Below are 23,493 nucleotides of genomic sequence, written 5' to 3'. Positions count from 1 at the left end.
GGCGAGGGACAAACTTCAGAGGGCGCAGCGGCTGTCAAAACGAGCAGATCGTCGCATCAACATCTGCCGCTGCTGAACAGCGTAGAAGAGCAGCGCACTTATATTTTGTTAAACGAGGTGCGTGGATGTTAAATATTATTTTCAGTGGCGTAACACAAAAATATGAGCCCTTAAAACCGAGAACTCCCCTGTACAATGTCACTAAAATGTTCTATGATTCAAAGTTGCTCCATCTTACATTAAATATATTATCTTTAAATTGAAGTGCAGTGTATTTTATGTCTTGAAAACAAGCAGGTAAGGTGACTACACTGAAAACACAGGCTCTGAAGTGTAGCCTCAACACAACACAAGTCAGTGAACCTGTGATCACTGCAACAAAAAATGATTCCTGCTGTTTCCAGTTGATGCAAATCGCATGAACTAGGTTGTAAAATAACCTGCAAACACCACAACCTCCTCAGTTTAGGTTTGTATTGTATAATGCAACATAGCTCCTCATGGTTAGGAGGTATAGGAGGAGCCTCACTACCAATAACAGGGTTATTTACACAACCTTCCCCTCACCTCTCAGTGATTGATCAGGCAGTGAGAAAAACACTGCATGAAGTCTGCTGATGGCGTCCCTGAAGAAAAACATTTTGCCAAAGAGCATGGAAAGAAGCCTGGTGGATATTGGCAGCTCATTCTGTAGTCACATGAAACCAAAATAAATATGTTTGGATCTAATGGGGTCCAGAGTGACCAGGACTAACACAGTGACGGCATATGGAGGAAAACAAATGAAAACCATGACCATGTATGTCCACTGACTTAAATCCAACAGAAAACATTTGGAGCATTTGAAATCAGAAGGTCGAGCGACTGCTGCAAAGAGAAACTGGTTTTAAACTGGTTTAATCCACGAACAGGATTAACTCTATCATCAAAGTAAACTATACAAATTATTTTAAAAAATCATTAATGAACATTACCTTTCATTATAGTTTTGTATATGATAATGAAAATGTAATCTGTATTTAATGACATGACATGGACCTTTGGATATTTTTATAATATCTAAAATGTGATGTGTTTCATGATATAGAATCATTATTAACTTGGTCTGATTGTCCATCCTGAAACTGTACCTCACTTCACAGTATTTTCACTCTCCTGCATGAGACAATCTGAGCAGGTAAACATGTCACCGTCACCATCTCATGTCTTTTTTCCAGGCCACTGTCTCACATCAGTGAATCTCTGCACTGTGGCAGCTGTCAGCAGCTGTCAGCAGCTGGCAGCAGCTGGCAGCGGCTCATTGCTTTATCACTGAAAGCACCACAGCCACATGTCAGAAATGTTTAGCGCTGTCTGGCTTCCTCTGCCGTCCTCTGACAGTGTGCCAGCTAACCTGGCATCTCTGTCATTTCAGCCAAGGACTGGAGAGAAGATGCTGAACAAGTTAATTATTGTTGACATTGTTCTACAAGTGCAAGAAAAATACCTGCTCATACATTTCTTCTCAGGCTAAATTGGGATATTGCTGGAGCATCCTCTTCCCAGTGTCCAGGCTCATCTGTTAATGGGTTTTCACTGGGGGTCTGTAATGAAGCCAACAGAAAACACGAGGATTAAAATATAATTACACTAAAACGTTTTAAGACAATAGAAAACAGTCTCATTGATAACATGTGGTTTTATTTGTACAGGTGAGTTTAATTTCTGTTAATTTTCTTCTACTTTTGTGATAAGTTTCACTTTGACGCTAGCGCGGCAGATCACTCCGCGGTGACGCTCACACCGCTTACCGCTCGTGCCGCTGTGATCGTTAAAATAAGCTGTTAGTGAGCATGCGCGAAGTGAAAGTGATAGGTCCCTTTAATTTACGTCACGGAGCTTACCGGAGGAGGCCGAGCTCTGTAGCCTCGACCGAGAGGGACGAAGAACGGTCGCGCAGGGTGAAGAAATCGACGCACCCTCTGTTTTGTCGCATGTTTGGTGACGTCCAGTAATCGACTTGCTGTGAAGTCTCCGGGGCCGAGGCCTAAAGACTTTTTTTTTATTTTTGCAAACGCCCGCTGGTGAAATTGCGCGTGGATGCCCGGTTTTCGGTGCCCGTTTTGACCGGGTGTGAACAGATGAGGCACTTTACCCTGTGATCGAAGCAGAAACGGTCGGAAACGTTAGCCAGCTAGTTGGAGCTACCGCTAACTGCCAGCGAGGAAGTGAGGATCGAAAAAAAAATGACATCTCGGAGGTAAGTCTGGAAAACAATGTCTGCTGGAAATGTTAGCCGAGCTAGCTTCAACCAAACTCGGCTGTTTGGATGTTTATGTGTCGGTGAACAGGGTCTGAGTGTGCCGACGTTTCTGGAAAGAAAAGTAATGGCAGAAGAGAAGCTAGCTAAAGCTTCATTTAGCACAAACCGGCAACTTAGAGCCCAGTCTGAAGCTGTTTAGTAAACACATTTAACACCGATTTCAAACCTAAAATTCCGCTTTAGTTAACTCTATTCAGATCCCAGTTAGTAGTAGGCAAAGTTTAAACTAGCTACCCTCAGAGTTTGGCCACTGAAAACCGAACACAGCTCTTGTTATCTTAAAAAACACAGGGCAGGTTTTGTTGTGTTATGAGCTGCAGTTTAAACCCCCACACGACTCACTGTGTGTCACCTCCGAGTAAAATCAGTGTTATTTGCGTAGCACAGAATCACAGACTGGCCTCAGAGCAGCTGAAGACAGCCTCTGCTCACAGAGCCTTGATTTAGGAAAGAAAATAAATACTTTTACTGGAAAAAAGAAGAGGGGTGGGGGGCTGTCAGGAAGAACAACAGAAGAGGAATCCCTCCTCCAGTCCCGCAAGAGAAAGGTGTGATCTAGAAAAACTGTAAACAAACATTTAATATTTTATTAAAAAATGAAATATCTCCTCCTCAGTTTACCTGGTTAGATATTCTCAGGTCATCTGCTCCTCCTCCTTTATTAAAAAACCTATAATCTTTGAAGATACTTTTTAAAACTTTTAACTGAAAGTCTGTGTGACGCAGCTCCAAGTTTCCACATCACACTTTTGTAAGTTGTGTATCAGACCAGGTTTGGCTTCCAGACTGGATGTGACGCAACTAATGAAGCTCATCTGTGCGTGCCTGAAACAGGTTTAAAGGATAACTCCTGTATTTTCAAATCAGGGGTTAATTTAGCATGTTTTTACATGTAATGATTGATTATCTTAATGTGTTTACACTAGTTAAAGGATCTGTATAATTCTTTCACCACTGAAAGTCACACAATAACACAAACACTCTAACAGATGGAGGCAGTGGTATTCCAGCAGCTCCTGTGTTCTGCTCACTAAAATTCCTGTTTTTGTCAATGGAGTCTGGTAGTGATATATACTGATGTTTCTGCTTAAACTAAAAGGATCTTACCTCTTTAATAAAAAGCTCTGTCTCTGTAGGAATCCTGTCATAATGTTGTCAGACACTTAGAATAACAATCTGAGTCTGTCAGTGGCAAAAACTAACACTTCAGTGGACGTACTTTGATGTGGACAGTTGCACTTTGGATTACAGCGCAGCAGCTGTTTGTGGGTGCAGGTTCAAAAACACTGGAGTTATCCTTTAAAAGTGAGCACAGACAAACATTTTACATCCATAAGATGAATATGAAAACAGCCTTGTAGTGAAGGTCTGACATCCAAGAGAAGTAACAGTGACCAAAACATATTTTTGTGCGTAAAAGGTTAAAAAGTTTGGAGCAGAGTGTGTAAGTGTTTGAAGTGAACATTATGCATTAAAGAGAAGATGTTGAGTGACTTTCAGTTTCTGCCAAGAGCAAGTTTGACGTCAACCACAAAACCTCCTCTGTGCCACGAGAACATGGAAAGAAGACAGACTACTTACACAGCACTGTCCACAAGTTTGAAACACTTCATATAAATAAGTAAATAACATCTGCCTTTAAAACAGCAGCACTTCCTACGTGCACACAGTTCATTTGTTGCATCGTGGGGATTTTTGAAAACATGACCACTCAAATAAAGTAGTGGAAGGTAAATACAGTGCACAGTAAAGTAAATAAATGGTGATTTTAGTTGTTTTTTTCTTCCTCTCTCTCAGGTGGTTTCACCCCAACATCACAGGTGTGGAGGCTGAAAACCTCCTGCTGACTCGAGGAGTGGATGGGAGCTTTTTAGCCAGACCCAGTAAGAGTAATCCAGGAGACTTCACCCTGTCAGTACGGTAAGTGACGGCATTCACCAGGGTACAAAGCAGCTTATAGAACAGGATATAACATAATACTGAGTCAAAAATAAAGCTGTTTAAATAAACTGTCTTATTCTACTTCTGTATAAGAGGAGTGACCATAAAACTGACTTCAGTAGCAGAGACTGCCTTTGAATAGATGCTGGTATTTAATAAATAAAGATTGTAAGATAGGTAGGTTATTAAATGTGTGATTCATGGGCCAAATGTAAACATGAGGCTGATCCCACAAACAGAAAAGTTACATCCAGTTAGACCCCAAAGCTAATCTGATCAAGGTTAGAAATCTTCTCTGATGATGTTAAATGTCTAATGGACAACATGTTGAGTTATGATGAACCTGAGGACCACACAAACTCAAATATTTACTATTCAAACCCTAAGAAACACAGCACTGACAACACAATGTTAAATTATCTGTACATTGCTTTTAGGACATCAGTCTGTATCTTTAATATTAACAGTTGCTCACAAGTCTATGTGTAACATGGAAGGGATTGCTTTAGCTCACAGTTCAGCCCACAACTCTGCTCTCATCAGTTTGTTTCTAGTTTCTGTGGGCAGCTATTTTCAGCAGTGATAATGATGAAAGCTGTGATAAACCCACAGACAAACGTTTGAGAGCAGATGGTGAATGTTTAGCAGCGTGTGAGGCAGATATTTCAGGTAGAAGTTGGTGGAGATCAAACCAGAGCTAAAAGGAGAGTAAATATTGGACTTGGATTTATCAGGTGGACACAGATGTTGCTCTGTGTCTCCTCGGTGTGTAAATAAGCAGCTGTTTGCTCTTACGTTTTACTTAATAAGAAGTGATGTGCCAGTGTTGTGTTTTCAGTTTGATCCACTGCCTGTAAAATCAGTTAATGCAGCTTTAAATGATGATGCTGGGACAATAATTCAAACCAAATTCTCCATCTTAAGCATGGACTGTGTTACACGATAGCAGGAAAGCGGCTTTATCCAAAGAACAGCCAATCTTTTACTAATAAAACAAAGTTTGTGGTTTTATCTCTGAGCCTGTCGAGTCATAAATTTTAAGATGAAGTATCATTAACTCCGTTCAGCTGATGGAGCCAATGTTATTTTTGTAACAGTCTCATATTTTAGCTGTACAGTCTCTCATCTCGCACCATATTTACTTCCTATGGAAACAAAACAAGTCATGCTCCTCCTGTGGAAACAGACATTTCCACAGGGAGACTAGTCTCTGCTGGTTCAGACCAGCACATGTCTGTCTCTTTCTCTGCACATTCTGCCAGACTCAACCAAAAGTCATCCAAGGTTACTTGCTGCCGAGCCTCAGATCTGCCACAAGTTCTCCTTTTTCTGTTTTCCGAGATAATCGTGGTCACCTACAATGACTCAGCGCAGAGTTCGACGTCTATCTGGTTCGTGTCCCAGAAACGTATTGTTTCCCTTAAAAGATTTCCTGACGTTGAATCTCAGACTGTTCATCACTCTGCATCAGGAGGCAGCTATTCATTCATCTACTTTTCTCAGTTAATCATTTGCTCTTATTATATTTAAATATGTCAAATATGTTCAGTTGACAAGAACAAAAACCAGAGAAAATCGACAAACACTCTCACTGGAGAAGAAGGAACCTGATAATGGTTGGTATTTTTGCTTTAAAGAAAAGGGAAAACCTCAAATTTAAACTGATCAACAAATTGTTGCTGCTCAAATTCCATTTATCGTCACATAATTGAGAAGCTGGAACAAGGCAAAGTTAAAACAGTCGCCAATGCTCTTTCTGTTTCTTATGTTGAACCATTTCTTCTGAGATATTTCTGTCGTCTTCTGCCCCTGACGGTAACACGTCTCTGAATAACTGTTTCTCTGCAGACGAAATGGAGCCGTCACCCACATCAAGATCCAGAACACAGGAGACTACTACGACCTGTACGGAGGGGAGAAGTTTGCCACTCTTGCAGAGCTGGTGCAGTATTACATGGAGCATCATGGGCAACTGAAGGAGAAGAATGGAGATGTTATTGAGCTCAAGTATCCACTCAACTGTGCTGATCCCACATCAGAGAGGTGAGCGACAACACTGGATTGTATAGTTTTGTTCTTGAATGAAGGGCTGGAAACTAGTTTCACTTTGTAGTCTGCTCTCAGCCTCACGGAGGAACCAGTGTTTGTGATCTTTTTTAATTCAGTTAAAGTCTAAACACACATTCTTAGGTTCCTCAACTAATATAATTAGTAGCATTAAGTAGAATTACTGTGAAAATGTTCTTTTCCCTGCTGAGAAAGAGGAACTGGCTGTGCAGTGGTTACAGAGCCTGTGGCAAACTCTGTTCCCATCACACTCTTCGTTCTCTTTATACAAAATGTACCTTTGTACCAACAACTGCAGTTGCTTAAAAAAATACTACCACATTGTGTTTTCTCTAGAAATGACATCAGAGTTTCCATCAGTGTTTTACAGTGGGTTTGTCCTGCGGCGTCTAAAATAGAGAAGCTTGACATTAGAGACATTACGTCACACAGCAGAGGACACATGTTTAATGAGTGATCTGACTGTTTAAACTGTAATTTAATTCATCTTCTGCTTCATAATATATCAGAAAATCTAAAAAATATCCACCACAGCTGCACAGAGCTTCTGTCCAACTAACAATTAAAACCCCAAAGATGTTCAGTTCCTTATCATACAGGGCAAAGAAACCCAGAAAATATTCCTACTTCAGAAGCAGGCAGTGGATTTTTAGCCTTCAGGTTCTGTTGAATGAAGCTGATTGATTGGCTGTTTCCATAATGGCTGCTGTTGCTGGATTTTGTGCTTTTAGCTGCACGTCTGTTGGTGCAGCTCTGATCTGAGGATGAGATGTGTTCAGGGATGTGTTTGAGTTTTATAAGAAATAGATCCTTAAAGTCGCTGTGATGTGTTCGGCCCCTTGATTTACCGTCCTGTGTGGTTTTTTTCCAGATGGTTCCACGGACACTTGTCGGGCAGGGAGGCTGAGAAGCTGCTGACGGAGAAAGGGAAGAACGGCAGCTTCCTGGTGAGAGAGAGCCAGAGCCACCCCGGAGATTTTGTCCTGCTCGGTTCGTACGGGAGACGACAAGACGGACAGCAGCGACAGCAAACCCAAAGTCACTCACGTCATGATCCGCTGCCAGGTGAAGACACGCCTCCTCTCCTCTGTCTCTCTCTTACACGCTGGGCTAAAAGATAAGTGGGTTATCCGGACATCTCTGGTCTTATCTCTGGTTTCCTGGTGAGCTGGCTCACTTTTAACTGGGGCAGATCACCATGGTAACCAGTGCTGTGCGGCTAGCCAGGTTAACCTCAGACGATCTCATCAAAACCAACAGCCAATCAGAACACCAGAAAAACGGAGCCATCGTTCCTACAGGATCCCTACAGTTTCATCTAAACACTCAGAGTCATTGAAAGTGTTTCGATTTTTTTTTTCCCAAAATAGAGATTGAAGTTCTTCTGATATTTATGTATTTTTTACTTCACATTAGACTGCACGCTGCTGTCTGCATGCTTCTCTCTTAGCTCTTCAACTCGTAAACAGGTCTTTGTTTTGTTGGTCTGTCGTCACTGTAACGCAGCACAGCTCAGATGCTCTCACACATTCAAACCTCCCTCTCTCTCTTTTTAATTGTTGTCTTTGAATTATCAAAATCCTGTTGTAACAGTAATTAATCCTGATCCTGGAAAGTCGGTTGAATCTGATGTTTAAGAAGGTGTGTGTATGAAGTAATAAACGATGAAGAGCAGTAGATCATTGGCTTTCTATTTTTAAAACCAGAGCTGCTGGACAAACAGAGGGAGAATTTACGACATCAAATAACTACATGATGACAAATCTAGCTGCGTTTCTGCTGCACTAAGGTTCTTTGATTCCTGACGGCGTTGATGCTGTTACTCTCCTCTCACTCAGAATAACATGAGGAGACTTTGTGATGATAATTGGAAATAAAAACTAAACTCTCTGTTGTCTCAGTTTAGAAAAATAATTCACACACTGCTAAATATAAATGCAGCATGTCAGTCAGACTGACAGTTTTTTATCTGCATCTCACATTCGTAATCTCGTAAGATAAGTTTAAGTTTATCCTCATACTTGGAAATGATCGCCAGTGTTTCTCCAGCTTCTTATTCTCTTCTGATCATGTGATCGTATTGTTTACATTTCACTCGTATATGTGTGTGACCGACACCGTCAACATCAGCCTTCATCACTCACACACGCAGGCGACATGACAGTTACACTGTGACGCTGTAAACAAAAGGGAAGTAACACCAGCGTTAGCAGCTAATGCTACTTCCACTCGGCCCTGACTCCTTCTGGTTTTTGGACTCTGTGTGTGTGTGTGTCACTGCCCATGTTTGCTGCTGTTTGTGTGGCAGATGATATCATTTTCTGCTGAAACAAACACTTTTATTAGTAAAGAATTAAAAAGATCTGATCCTGTTTGTGGCTGAATCTAAAGTAACCAGCTCTGAAATGCAGCATTAATCTGAGGGAGAGTTTCACAGCCCTGATGTGAATGCCTGGTTTTTGTGTGTGATTATCGAATGATGCTGAGGCTGCTCTGTTGTACTGATGTGTCTGTGGCTTCTTCTTCAGCACGACCTGAAGTACGACGTGGGCGGAGGTGAGAAGTTTGACTCGCTCACCGACTTGGTAGAGCACTACAAAAAGAACCCCATGGTGGAAACTCTGGGCACCGTGCTGCAGCTAAAACAGGTACAAACCCATCTCTATTCACGTCTGTGCAGCTGACTCACAATCTGTCCAGCAGTAAACTATGGCAACATTTCCCGATAATAATTTCAGTCCTGACTCATGTTCTCCTCTGCAGCCCCTGAACACTACTCGTATTAACGCAGCAGAGATTGAAAGTCGAGTTAGAGAGCTGAGCAAACTAGCCGAGGCCACAGACAAGGTCAAACAGGGCTTCTGGGAAGAATTTGAGGTGAGTGCTTCTGTTTTTTTATTAAGTCCTTGTGTGTGTTTTTTTCTTTTCTCTGTGTGAATTTTGCTTCCCTTGTTGTATTTGTGAGAAGCAGTGTCTCTTGCTCTCATGGTGGACAGAAAGTTATGGTGCGTTCACACACACTGAAAACAACAAAAGAAAAACAACCTGTGGGGAAAAGTCGCCAGAATTGTTGGTGTGTGTGGAGGCTGTTAGTGGTGCGTTCCAGTTGGAACTCAAGTCTGAATTTCTGAGTTCTTAGTCTGAAGTTTGAACCTGAACGCCCCCTGAAGTCAGATTTCCAACCCTGACATAAGAATTCAAGATGGCTGTCAACAGCTTTTCTGGATACGTTTGAATCCGTTCATGGTTTAACGTTATGTTTTTTTCAAACAGATACATTAGAAACGCTCTGAAGTGTTTACATTAAAATCTAACGTCAGAAGCTGAGGCGTTCTTCAGGTGGAGCAGATTCGTTCTGAACTTGTCTCTCCAGAAAAACAGCTCCGTGTTTTTCTGACTTCTCATCTGGAGCTCCGTAAACTCGGAGGTTAACACTTCCGACCTCCAGCCTCCTTCCAGCTCAACACAACACAAACCCAGAACTACAGATTCATGACAGACCAGTTGCTGCCAGTGACTCTGTATCAGTATGTGTGAACACACTGTCAGGCTTCAACCACAAGATGAATTCTTCTCTTCCGTTATGTCGCTGCTTTCCAGCACTGACACAATCCCTCAGATGTTTCTGTCTGAATAAAGCCATTAACAGACTGAACACCACGACTTTAACAGACGTCCGATGAGGCCAACTGTGTAACATATTCCATCTGAGAGGGGCTTAAATAAATATCAAGCAGTGTGATTAAAGATGTGGAGTTGAAATGTGACTCTTTTTCCTTTTTTCATGCAGACCTTGCAGCAACAGGAGTGCAAGCTGCTCTACAGTCGCAAAGAGGGCCAGAGAGCAGAGAACAAAAACAAGAACAGATACAAGAACATTCTGCCCTGTGAGAAACGCCCCGCCGCTCTTTCACTACAGCAGCCTCTCAGTTCTGTCAGTGCAGGGATCACCTGAGGCGACTAACTGTGCTTCTGCTGTTTCTGTTTCCAGTCGACCACACGCGCGTGGTGCTGAATGATGGGGACCTAAACGAGCCAGGCTCTGACTACATCAACGCCAATATCATCATGGTAGTATCTGCTGTCATGGTAAACTCACTTCATCCTCAGGGGACTCACACACACACACACACACACACACACATTTTCTGTACATAATAATTTGTAGATGATCCTGTAGTCGACCAGCATGTGTGGTCTGTTAGTTTGTGCTCGTGTTTTGACTCTGTGCTGTGTCTCTGTTGTATACAAACTAGTCAGCTGACTGTCACGTCTATCTGTGTGTGTGTGTGTGTGTGTGTGTGTGTATGTGTGTATGTGTGTAGCCGGAGCTGGACTCAAAGTGTAACAGCACCAAGGTGAAGAAGAGCTACATCGCCACTCAGGGCTGTCTGCAGAACACCATCAGTGACTTCTGGAGGATGGTGTTCCAGGAGAACTCTCGAGTCATCGTCATGACCACCAAAGAGGTGGAGAGAGGGAAGGTGAGCAGAATTATTAAACTGAGACGCTGCATCAGGAAGTTTTCAGTGCAGCTAGTTTTTACTTTTTAGTTTAGTTTAGCTAGTGTGTTAAGCTCTGAAGAAATATTATCCCATTTTTTGGAAAAGCAAAAAAGCTGCATTCAGAGAGAAAACAGCTGTATAGTCACAGGATGCTACGCTGTGATTGGCCAGGCTGCGTTTTTTAGAGGCAGGACTTAGCGAAGGGTCGGCTCAGTCAAACGTTAGATTTAGGTGTTTGTAAGAAAGTAAAAACTGTATTTGTAAAACCGCTTCATGTTAAAAGTATGAAAGGAGCAGAGTAAACTTCTTAAAGAGTATGGTCTTTGAAAACTGGCCTTTAATGTAATGAGGGAAACGTGACAAAGTGAACGTTGTTGTGTCTCGACAGAGTAAGTGTGTGAAGTACTGGCCCGACATGAACGCTCTGAAGGAGTACGGCGCCATGCGCGTTCGCAACGTCAGAGAGACGGCCGCACACGACTACATCCTCAGAGAGCTCAAACTGTCCAAAGTTGGACAGGTAAGTTTCTGTGTGCAATATGAATTTACTTTTAATTCAAAATGTTTATAATTGATCTCATCAGTCTTCTCACATGGCTGTTGTAATGTTTATTTGTTTATCAGGTTTTCTGTTTCTTGTAAGCAGCTTTTAACAGATCTGTGTGGGCTGCTCTCTTACTGCTGCGTCTGCTCTGCACTATATCTTTTTATAAAATGTGATTCACATTGAAAGATAAGGCTGCAGATGTTTTTATTTCACATGAGAAGAGTTTGACATCTTCAGCTGGTCTGGAGCACTCAGTCTATTGGTTCCTACTGAAGATGTAAATATTTCTGGACGCTGTAGTTTGTAGTAAACGTTACAGAAACAGAAGGAAACTGCATTTTTTGGAGGAATATTGACATAATTAATTAATATATTGAAACTGTACTGAAGCTTCTTGCCTGTGTGTGTGTGTGTGTGTGTGTGTGTTCAGGGCAACACAGAACGCACAGTTTGGCAGTACCACTTCAGGGCCTGGCCGGACCACGGAGTCCCCACCGACCCTGGCGGCGTACTCGACTTCTTAGAGGAAGTCAACCTGAAACAGGAGAGCATCCTGGACGCTGGGCCTATAGCGGTACACTGCAGGTACACACACACACACACACACACACATCAAAACACTGGAGTGAAACGAAGCCATAAATCTGAGCAGTCGTTAAATTAAAGATGTTCTCTGTGCAGTGCGGGGATCGGACGGACGGGAACGTTTATAGTGATCGACATCCTGATAGATGTGATCAGAGAAAAAGGTGAGTCCACCTGGACAGTCTGCGTTACTTTACAGTAAAAGGAGTAGGTTTGAGTAACTTATTGTTGTGACTGAAATCAGCCAGTTTACGTCATGGTGTTCTCAGAGCCGAGGATGTATCAGTGTGAAATGTTGTTTTTGGTGTTGCAGGGGTGGACTGTGACATCGACGTGCCAAAGACCATCCAGATGGTTCGTTCTCAGCGCTCTGGGATGGTGCAGACCGAGGCGCAGTACAGATTCATCTACATGGCTGTACAGCATTACATAGAAACACTGCAGAGACGCATAGAGGAGGAACAGGTGTGCAGCAGACCACCCTTCACTTTCTCCCCCCTTGCTCCTGTCTCTGTCTCTGACCTTCTTCTGTTCTCTCCTCTGCAGAAAAGTAAGATTAAAGGGCGCGAGTACACCAACATTAAGTACTCTTTGTCTGACCTGACTGGAGGAGAGCAGAGCCCTCTGCCTCCCTGCACTCCTATTCCAACTCCCACCTGCACAGAGTGAGTAACGCTGTCTTATCGTCTAAGGTGCAGTTACATCACTTTTTCAGTCCCTGTTGAGAAAACTGTGTGAATGTGTCGCCAGGATGAGGGAGGACAGCTCCAGAGTGTATGAGAACGTGGGCCTGATGCAGCAGCAGAAGAGCTACAGATGAGATTCACCTTTGACCCCAGTGCTCTATCAGCTCCAGGTAAACACAGTAATATACTGTAAATATACTGTGCAGTTTCACTTAAAGCAAAGCAAACAAAGGCTGTGTTAAAACATTAAAGGGGTGGAACAGTTGGTTAATGTGGTTTAACAACCCACAGCTTTGGTTCAGACTCACTGACTCATCACCAGCAGCACGGAGTAGTTTCAGAGACAAGTTGTGAACATTTAGCAGTTAAAGATATTTTATGTTATACTTTGCACATCCACGAGTACTTGAGGGTCAGAGTGAGAGAGAGTGTGCACGGCTCTGTGGCTGCACACACCACTTCCTTGCTCTCTCCATTTTGATTTGATATGTAGTGCATGTGTGTGGAAAACAGACGATCGACTGCACGTGTATGAAACGTGAAATTAATCTGATACAAAACTATTCTCATTCACAAGTTTCAAAAGCTTCTAGTCTTGTTGTTCAGTGATCAGTGAAACTCAACATTTACTCTAAATATTTAAAGTCTGAAACATCTGCAGAAACTACAACAGCTTGATTAAACAACAGATCACACTCAGTCGAGGTCACAGATGGAAAAACAGGGATACATGTTATTGAAATGTGACAAAATGTTGTTTGAAATCAGGGGAATGAAGAATAAAAGCCCAGCTCTCTCTGCAGGGGAGTTTATAATAATTCATATCACCTCTCCATTTTTCTCTGTCTCCTCCAGGATCTTGATACCTGACAGTTTTTTCGCCAGCCACACCTTGACGCCTGAGACTTGACCGTAATGACATGGAACAATGGAAAACACACACACACACACATATATACATATATATATACACACACACACAAAACAAAAACGTGAGAGAGACCAGACACCAGGGTCCTCCTGTTCTCGCTCATCTTACATGAACACTAGCCCTCTAGTTGAATTCTAAACCACTGTGATCATCAGAAGAGCCTTTGAGAAGCCTAACACGCTAAATCCCCCCCCACGCCACCGTCTGGGTTTAGCCTTTGTCAGTCTCACCCCAACAAGGGCTGCAAACAGCGAGCACTCTCCTCAGAGGGGAAGAAAAACACCTAGCTAACCTTTGCTCATCTCTCAGTTTTCTACTTTTTTTTGTTTTTAATTAACCAAAGCAAAGTTATTTAGATTGTGTTGTAGATGGAAGCGAGGAGTTTCCTGAATCAGGCCTGTGCCAAAACCACAAGTGATTTTTATCCACATCTCTCAGCCAATTCAAAGTCTCTATTCGGCCTGTGAAGCAGTGGGAGACGAGACCTTATTTGTGGACAAAACGTGGGGCAAAATTTCCAGTGATAATTGTCTAGTTTTGATTGTGTTATATAGAGTTAATGTTTCTGAATGAAGATTTATTGGCATTGTAGTGTAATATCATATTTACAGTTGATCTGTTGATTCGTAATCCACTGACTTCTAAACATGAATTCCTCTTTTTTTTTTGCGCCAGAACAGCCTTGAAGAGAAATGTAAATTCAGGCTGTTCAGAGTGTGAATTAACTTTTTATTTTATTATTATTTTCTAGTTCACATGGGTTTGATATGCTTTTGTTGGGAAACACAGTGTCTGTTAGTTAACCATTCCTGAGCTCAAGCCGAATGTCCTTAATGCTGCACTTTTATTTAGCAGCATAACAGTTACAGTCAAGCCTTGATTCACCTGGTGGATTTATCGATAATCTAATCATGGGGGTTAGTGCAGGAGGACGAGGAGGTGGAGGGGGGGCACGCGTTTGATTTTTGCCCTCCTCCTTCACGCCTGCACTTCTATGTCAAAGTCAGTGTGATGACGTATTAAGATTTCAGGGGAGTCTGTTGTGTATCTCAGTCGCAGGCATCGCCACAGACGCACGGCTGCCAAACAAAACAAAAAAAAAAACTTTGTTTTTTAAGTTTTTTTTTTTAAAGTGCATATTACTTTTCTTTGGTTCTTTCTCGTTCTTTTTAAAGACAAATGCCTTTTGTGTACCATTGCCTATTTTGAGCACCACATGTACTTAAGTTTAAGAGTCACTGTTTTTAAAAAGCAATCACACATCTCTCAGCTTTGGCAGGTATAGTCATCGTCATTGTTGTGGTTCTACAGTAGATTGTCGGGCCTGTGATAGTCAGCTGGATTCAGTAGTTAACACACACACACACACACACACACACACACACTCTCACACTACACACAGGTGTCCAGGTTTCAGTAGAGGAGTTTCTTCTTGTTTTCTGCCAGTGTTAATCAAACTAAACCATTTAAAGGAACAGTCTGACATTTTGGGGATTTCACTCGTTCGCTTTCTTGCACAGGGTCAGACGAGAAGATAGACACCACTCATGTCTGTACGCCAAATATGAAGACAGCTAGCTGATTAGCTTAGCATTAAGACTGAAAAACAGCTAGTCCGGCTCTGTCTAAACATGGCAACAAAGACACTAGGAACTCTTTTGTACAGATTAAACAAACAAGATATAATGTTTTAATTAGTGAACTTTAGAGGTCTCTCGTGTATGTATGCTCGACATGAAGCTACACCCAGCGGCTGCTTAGCTTAGCTTAGCATAAACAAGCACAAAGATTGAGAACAGGTGGAAACAGCTAGCCTCACTTTGTCCAAAAGGAAACTAAATCCACCTCTGAGCTCCTCTAAAGCTCAGTGATTAACACACTGCACCCTGTTTGTTGAATCTTTAATGAAACAAACCTAAAAAAGAAAAGTTGTGGTCCACACGGTTTTATTCAAGAGGTGGAGCTAAGCTAGCTGTTTCCTCCTGCTAAGCTAAGCTAAGCTAATCGCCTTTTAGCTCTAGCTTCACATGCAGTGTACAGGTATGAGAGTTGGTATCGAGCTTCTCTCTAACTTTCCTTTCCTGAGATGTCAAACTGTCCTGTTAACTTTATCTTCTCAATCAGCTGCAGTATTTAGGGAAGTTAAATATTTTGTATTCTAGTGAAAATCCACTTACTCACTAACTCATTTCAAACACGTGGCCTAAGTATTTCCATTCGTCGAGCCTTTTCCCAGCCTCTGCACATTTGCTTACCATCACTCGCCTTGAGAAACTGCAGTCTTGTGATTGAACTTACTGTAACAGTGCTGACTCAGAATCTCTCAATTGAGGAAAAAAAAAAAGAAAAAAAGGAAGAAGCGGCTCTTCTCTTTGCCTTGAGGGACAGTTCTCAACCACCGCTGATCCAGGGTTGAACAGCTTCTTTGTGTAACATTAAATCATGAAATCAGTGTTTTGTTTAGTTTTTTTCGGGGGCTGCTTCCTCCCACCGGAGGACTCTGCAAACACTCGGCTGCTGCCTCACAGCAAGTGTTCTTTGAAACTTCTCCCGGGTGAACGCCATCCACTGACTGAGTTATGAGATCCTCTGTAGTGTGGTGTACTGTATGCAGTTTTATCCGTCGAACGGCTGAGTTTGTACTTGTCTAATGTTTAGTGGAGTGCTTGTTTGTGGTGTTTTGTGTCCTGTGTGAGTGTGTGTGTGTGTGTGTGTGCGTGTGTGTGTGTGTGTGCGTGCAGGGATGTGTGTATGTGCAGTGAGAGTGTGGCTGTCTTATCAGCCTTAAAGTTCTTGGATACTATTCTTGTTTTTGTTTTTCTTCGCAGATGATAAAACTGCTTTTCCATTTATCATGTAAGCAATTTAGATGCATAGACGTGCCTTCTATGCATATGCCTATGTGTATGTGATAGGTATTAAAAAAAACAAAAAACAAAACAGTGCTCTTTAGTTTCCACCGCCATTCAAGAACCTGTAACACTTAAATGTGAATTCTTTCATCCTGAACATCCTGAACAAAAAAGGAAAAAACGGTGATCGCAATGCAAACAAACTATATTTTTTAACATGTATATTGTACATGAGTACCAGGTAGAGGAGAATGTACTTACTAAAACATATCTACTTGCCAATAAGATATACTGTATGTATATTCCTACAGCTTTCTCTCTGTGACACAGGGAGGGACCTCTCACAAAGCTTAAGAGGTTTATTGTATGACTTTCAAATGCAGTTAACCATGTTAACTTCCTCAGTAACAATAAATGGCTAGCTCATGCCTCATTAACTCTGTGTCGTTTTTATTTTTGTGCGCGATTGGCACATCTGTAGAGTTTGATTGGCTGCAGTTGCTTGATGTGTTTTAATGTGCCCATTATTTTAACAGGCCGGAGACAAAACTCTTGGTTCACAGAGAGGATACGTTTATAATTTACATGTTTGGATGAGATATTTTAATTTAGATTGATTTGTTTCTTGCAAAATTTAACATGTATTGCTTCAAATGTGACGTTAAGTAAGAGAGGAGGAGTTTGTTTTGATGCATACACTCTGAACAAAGTGTGGAAATTGTGAAAGAACAGTTCAGGTTTCAGGCAGATAACTCACTTGAAATAATAGCAGATGTATGGTTTTATAATTTGGGTGAAATGACCCTTTAAAAAGCTTTTATGGGCTCTAGATACAGCTTCCAATTAAGACTGAACCCGTCCTTTCCCTTTCTTTTTGGCTGAGTGATTGGATTATGTAGCTTTTTGTTAGAATTGTATTAAACCTCATCTGGAGACCTTTAAGCACTGAACAGGGATCAGTATTAGTTTGTTCTAATCCTGTTTGCCTCATGGGACGAGGCACAATGAAGCTGACATGAGCTCAGTGCTTAATGAGGATAATGACATTTGGCAGGAAGACAGAGAACAAGAGAAACCTGAGGAACAATGGACGAGGAATTTTACTGTTATTAGTTTATTGTCATGTCTGTAAAGCAGTAAACTGTAACACACACAGATCAAGAATATAAAAGAGCTGAAGCAAAATGCTAATTTCTCCCAATATTGTCCACAAACATGTTTAAATTTGTGTTAAATGTCATTTTTCAAAATAAAACCGCACATTTTCAAGTGGGCTTTTATTGTGACGAGCCTAAGGCACACCTGTGCAATGATTATGCTGTGTAATCAGTATCTTAATAAGCCACACCTGTCAGGTGCAGAATCATCTTTGAGATGTTCTCACTAACATGGATTTAAACACATTTTTGAGAAAAAGAAGCTTTTAGATCTTTTTTTTCCAACTCATGACAAATGGGAGAAAAAACACAAGTGTTGTTTTTCTGTTTATGTTCAATAGATTGTGGTTTCTGGTCTGGACTAAAGCATAAAGATTAATCATGTGACTGAAGGCAGGTAAAAACCTGCACTGCTGAAGCACATTATCAGATATGACTGCTTTTCCTTTCTCATTAAAGGTTGTATCATGTTAAACTTTCCACCTGAATAATGTAATAATAATAATAATAATAATAATAATAATAATAACCATTTATTTATTGATTTATTTGCTGAGACAACTCAATAAATGATACCTATCCTCATTTTCTTTCTGGCTTTGTACTGCTGACACTGTGCTTTCTGCCGCTAGGAGTCTCTCAATCCAAACAATAACAAAAGACGGAATTTGATGACGTCGTCGAGATGTAGCGTGGGATCATGGGAGTTGTTGTCTTTACCTCCATTGCAGTCATTTTCTGTCATTTAGGATTCCTTCAGTGTCAGTCGTTCAGGAGGAGAGTGAAGAGAGAGGGCTGAATTATCCACAGAGGTCTCCTCTTCTCCAGACAACCAGAAAAGGTGATTAAAACCAGTAAAAACAGCGAATAAAGCAGTTTCATGTTAAAAAATCAAGTGTTTCTCCGTCGTTGTTCGGCGGAGCTGAGCTGCTGCTAGCGTTTGCTCAGCTTGTTTCTCCGAGAACTTCAGACCCAGACGTCTTACGACTAAAAACCTTCTTCCAGTAAAAACAGAGAGTTAAAAAGCCCACTAAAGTCTAAAGTGTACCTTAAAAATGAGGCTTAAAACTGGACAAAAACTCAATTTCGGGGTTTCCGGCAACTTCAACACTGACGCATGCGCGCTGGGGACAAGACGCCATTAACAGGCGACCAATTGAAACGGACCGTTGATTAAATTACGGATTTCCTCTGGTTTGAGAACTACGAGAAACATTTGCAATAATTTTATACATTTTAGAGCAGAACAGTTGTGATACTTTTTCATAAACTATTTAGGCCGATTACTCATGCTAAACAGGGAGACTAACAATTAATATTTATATGGAAAAACAGCTTGTAAATGTGTTTTACAATGTGAGCTATTTTCACAAATGGTTTTCACAGTGGTTATGAAATATTGTGGCTTAGCCATGGTTTGACTACAAAATAATACAAAAAACAGACAAATGAACAGATCAAATGAAGTCATAAGAGATTAGTCACAGAAACTAGGTTGTTTTTGATGATATGTAGTATTTTAACATGACAAATCTTACTAAATGAATATTCAGATATTAATTTTTGACATCTCATTCTGTTCATTTAATATGTTTAGTTTTTAATGTTGTAAATATATTGACCTTTATTTAATGTTCCAGCTTGAACAAGTTTAAAACAGAAATTACCTTTAGTCCCTTCAGTGATGCAAAAGTGCCAAGTGCAGTTAAGATATTATGCTTTGTCACACACAGTTAAAATGTTGCACCTCTTAATTCAGTTGCCCTTCTGTTCAAAGGTCTCCTGCTCTCCTTGCTCCTGGGCGTCTCAGTTCATCCAGACGCTGCCCAGTCATCCGACTGCCCGGAGGGAGGCAAGTTTCCCAGTGCGCTGCCACAACCAGACAAGACATTCTCTCACTGTTGTCTCCTTCATTTCATGCACAGACCATGACGAAAATACTCCTAGTTATTTCTACCCCTGCAGCAGTTTTATGTATTTATTTATTTATTTGATTTTTACCTTTGCGGTTCGTCTCAGCTGTAAATTCTGTTACACATGGAGAAGTTGTGTTAGCTGAGGAACAAAAGGCCTGCAGCTGCTGTTTGAGCTTGACTGTGTTTTCTTTCTTCCACAGGTTGATCATGGGGAAAATATGATACTGAAACCTGAGACAATGACTCTTAAGAGGTTGGTGGAAATGTTTATATTCTATGGTTGTTGAGTTTTCACTGCAATTTTCAGTGGATGGAAGAAATACTCAGATCTTCTGCTTTAGAAAAAACACTAACACTGCAGTTAGGAAATACTCTGTTACAAGTCAAACTCCTGCAGTCGAAAGGATTAGCATCAAATACCAAAAGTAGCAGCACTCGTCACTATCAGTTAATATCTCGGATTAAATGACTCCTACAGAGAGAGACATGCAGCACAGGGTAAACCAGTGATGCATTTTCTTTGTCAGATGGAGTCTGCATTTAAATGATGGCAGTAACAGTTATGACCTAATTACATGCACTGCACAGAAAATACCTGCTCTCTCAAAGAAGTCAATTATAATCTGTAGCTTCCTCTGAATTCTACACTTGTTAATGGATGTTTGTTGCTGAAATGCACCATGGGATGTGCAGTTAAAAATGTTCCTGTACACAGTCTTGTACTTTTTGACTTTTCAGATACTTTCTAACACAGTTTTTAATCTTTTCATGCTGATTCAAGCCACAGACGTGCGTCAGCTGTGACTCACTGTCACAACATATGTTGTTGTTTCATTTGAACGTGTTGTGATGTTGTTTCCAGTTTGCTCTACCGCCCCCGAGTGGCCAGAATAAGAAACAAAACTCAACGAATGCAGCTTTAATTCCCCCCCACCCCTCGTTCTGTCTCTTTCAGGACGTCAGAGGGAGACAGACGAAGTCCTCGGGGAGGACTGAGGTTCGCCACAGGACGCCCTTTCAGATGCCGACCACTCACCCACGAGACTCAGCGCTGAGCCAAAACCGCCCCACTGGGGTTGTTTCATACCACCACCAGGGGTACAAGTCGATGGTATGACTCCTCACACACACACACACACACACACACACACACAATGCTTGTACATCTATCTCTGTGGGGACCTTTCATTCACAAAAGGCATTTCTCAGCCACTTACCTTAAACCTACAACCAAGTCTTAACCCTCAAACAGCCATTTAAACTTGTGAGGCCCAGCATTTTGGACCCCACAAATACAGTAAAACACACACACACACACACACACACACACACACACACACACTCACACTCTTCCAGGCATTCAGGCATATAGAATGAACAAGCAGCACGACAATCCCTCTGAAGGACTTCATACCCAGGGTTATTAATGACATTACTGAACACAGACGTGTGTGTGTATGTGTGTCGGGCAGACACACACACACACACACACAGACACACAATCTACACGTCATTGACCTTAAGCTCCCAGCATGCGTTGTTATGAATTTGGCATTTATCCATCATTTGTCATTAACAGCTTCCTTCTCTTTCCTCTGCTCTCTTTTATTCTCACACTCGTTCTTTTTTTTTTTTTTTTTTTGCTTCTGCTTTTTTCTCCATTTTCCTGAAAATTTTATCTCCAAATCTGGTGGTTAAGATTTTTTCATACAGTCCAGACTGGTGACGAATCCTACAGATGCTGAGATAACAGAGTGAAATATCCTGACAAATTCCTGTTTTTGTCAGTGGAGTCTGGGTTAGCCTTAAAGTTCCATCAGCCTCTGCTCATCTCTACTTCCACTCTGTTGTCCAGTGTTTGGGATTACTTACCTCTGACCATCCTCCTCTCTAACCACTACACAAACACAGCTCTTCTTCTGCACCATTTGCAAATCTGATTCCATCACATCATGTGTCCATCAGAGTCCAGCCTCTTCTTACTGTATCATCCTCAACTTAACACACAGCTCATCTGCAGCTCTCTTCTTTTTTGGATCATGGTAGTTTGATGTGTTTGTATTACCAGCACTTAATTATGTTAATATGTGAGGAAAGAATCAGACGTTCAACCCCTCGAGCTAATGGCTGAAATTTAATTAACAAACTGGTTCATTTGTTGTGTGTAATGTAAGCAGCTGCAGATTTAACAGGAGGTAACACACACACACACACACCTCATGAAACAGGGTTGCAGTGTGTGTATTTTTTGATCAATCTGTTCATTGATTAACTGATTGTTTAGTGTAATACAAGTACAGTTTACTACATTATAGTTTTACTGCAGTTCAGAGGGAAATATTTTACTCCATTACATTTACTTGAGAACTTTAGTTACTCTGCAGGTTCTGATTATTGATCCAAAATATAAATGATAATGTGTTATTATAAAGCTGCAACATTAAAGTGATTCTTACATATTTATATTACAATATTTATATTTTCTGAATTTGGCCAATCTGCATCATGAGTACTTTTACTTTTGGTACTTTAAGTACATGTTGATGCTGATATTTTTGCACTTCTACTAAAGTAACACATTGAAAACAAAGCTTTTTCTTGTTTGTTATTTTGATTTAATGTTAATTTATTTTCCATAGAGAAAAACTATAACTGGGGTTTTGCAAAAAGTATCTTAAAATATCTTCTATCTGCACTTTAATTCACCTGAACGTCACTAAACCAGACTCTTTATATTCTTTAAACTCAAACCTGACGCTCTCCTCACATCCTGTGGCTGCACCAGGAGCATGTTTTGTCTTTTTTTTCATGGATGAATTAACATTAAATTTTGTGCAGATCTCCTGTAGCTGGTGAAAAGTCTGGTCAATTAAGCGTGCGATGTGGCGTAAAACACAGGCCGGTGGAAACGTGATGAGACATCACAGAGAAGGAGCCACAAGAGGGCGACATCAGGCCGACCACTGCTGCACAGCTGAGTGGCAGTTGTTTAATTTTAGCCGAAGCCTCAGAGGGCAGAAAGTGGTCCTCAGGGACACGCTAACCACAATCCAATAAATCACAGTGGCTCCACAGACGCTGAGGCTCATCTCAGCACCGTGACATGAAGATGCTTTTCACATGTCAGAGCAACATCTCTTATGTGTTTGTCTTTGTTGCTCCGGTGACTGTTGTTGAAAATGGCTTAAGGTTAACTCTCGGCTGTGTTCACAGAATAATAGAATTACATAATCATTACAGTCTCTAATTGCACAGTGCAGCGGCCTATTGGATTTGTATTGTATTGCACATAATAAGTGCAGCTGTTTTCCTTGAGGGAAAATAAAGGACCAAAAATAGATCTATTAGAAAGCGTTCCCATATGGTGCATGAATACCAAGCTGGTTTACAGCACATGTATACGGTCAGAAAGGCAGAGTTAAATGGATGGGAGTGGGTTTCAGTCATCAAACAATAAAAGAACAGGAAATTACATTTTTTAAATTAGAGATTGTTGAAGTCGTGGAAAAAGGATTCAGCTCCTTCAGTTAAAAACCAATAAAACAATGTAAAAATACTCAGTACTGTAGTATTACCAGCATACAAGTACAAGTACGCACTCTGCAGAAAAATATCCACTGTGACTGAAATATTATTGTTAACCCTGATGCATCAAAGCTTCACAGCATGTTTCTGCTGTAGCTGCTCCACGTTTATTACAAATATATTTATGCTTAGTCCCGTGGTTCCCAATCTAGGGTTTGGGCCCCTCCACAGTGGCCATCAGATAAATCTGAGAGGCTGTGAGATGATTAATGGGAGAGGAAACAGATCTGTGTTCATATTTTAAACTTCAGTGAAACTATCGGAGACACCTGAAACCTGACAAGAAGCTCCGACTGGAAACCCTGTCTCCTTCAAATTCTATTAATACACTACTAATTTGTGATTGTAAATGTGTTTTAGCAGGAATTAGGAAAACACATTAGTAGAATATTGTTGTCATTTTAAAGGGAGATGTTCAC

At 41.1% G+C, this 23,493-nt stretch overlaps 1 protein-coding gene across 1 annotated transcript; it reads left to right on the top strand.

The window, feature by feature from the left end:
• Positions 1-1,914: 1,914 nt before the first annotated feature.
• Positions 1,915-16,853, top strand: ptpn11a (protein tyrosine phosphatase non-receptor type 11a). Its single transcript, XM_018697048.2, is given in 17 exon segments — positions 1,915-2,239; positions 4,100-4,222; positions 6,092-6,286; positions 7,182-7,296; positions 7,298-7,375; positions 8,839-8,958; positions 9,074-9,187; positions 10,101-10,197; positions 10,302-10,381; positions 10,636-10,794; positions 11,204-11,335; positions 11,793-11,947; positions 12,044-12,111; positions 12,261-12,412; positions 12,494-12,612; positions 12,698-12,803; positions 13,489-16,853. Coding segments are annotated over 16 exon segments (1,791 nt in total). The 5' UTR covers positions 1,915-2,225; the 3' UTR covers positions 12,768-12,803; positions 13,489-16,853.
• Positions 16,854-23,493: the final 6,640 nt, after the last annotated feature.

This window comes from Lates calcarifer, linkage group LG9 (genome assembly GCF_001640805.2).
Source record: "Lates calcarifer isolate ASB-BC8 linkage group LG9, TLL_Latcal_v3, whole genome shotgun sequence".
Lineage (NCBI taxonomy): Eukaryota > Metazoa > Chordata > Actinopteri > Centropomidae > Lates > Lates calcarifer.
The sequence above is the reverse complement of the archived record's forward strand: the minus strand, read 5'-3'. Positions and strand labels throughout refer to the sequence as shown.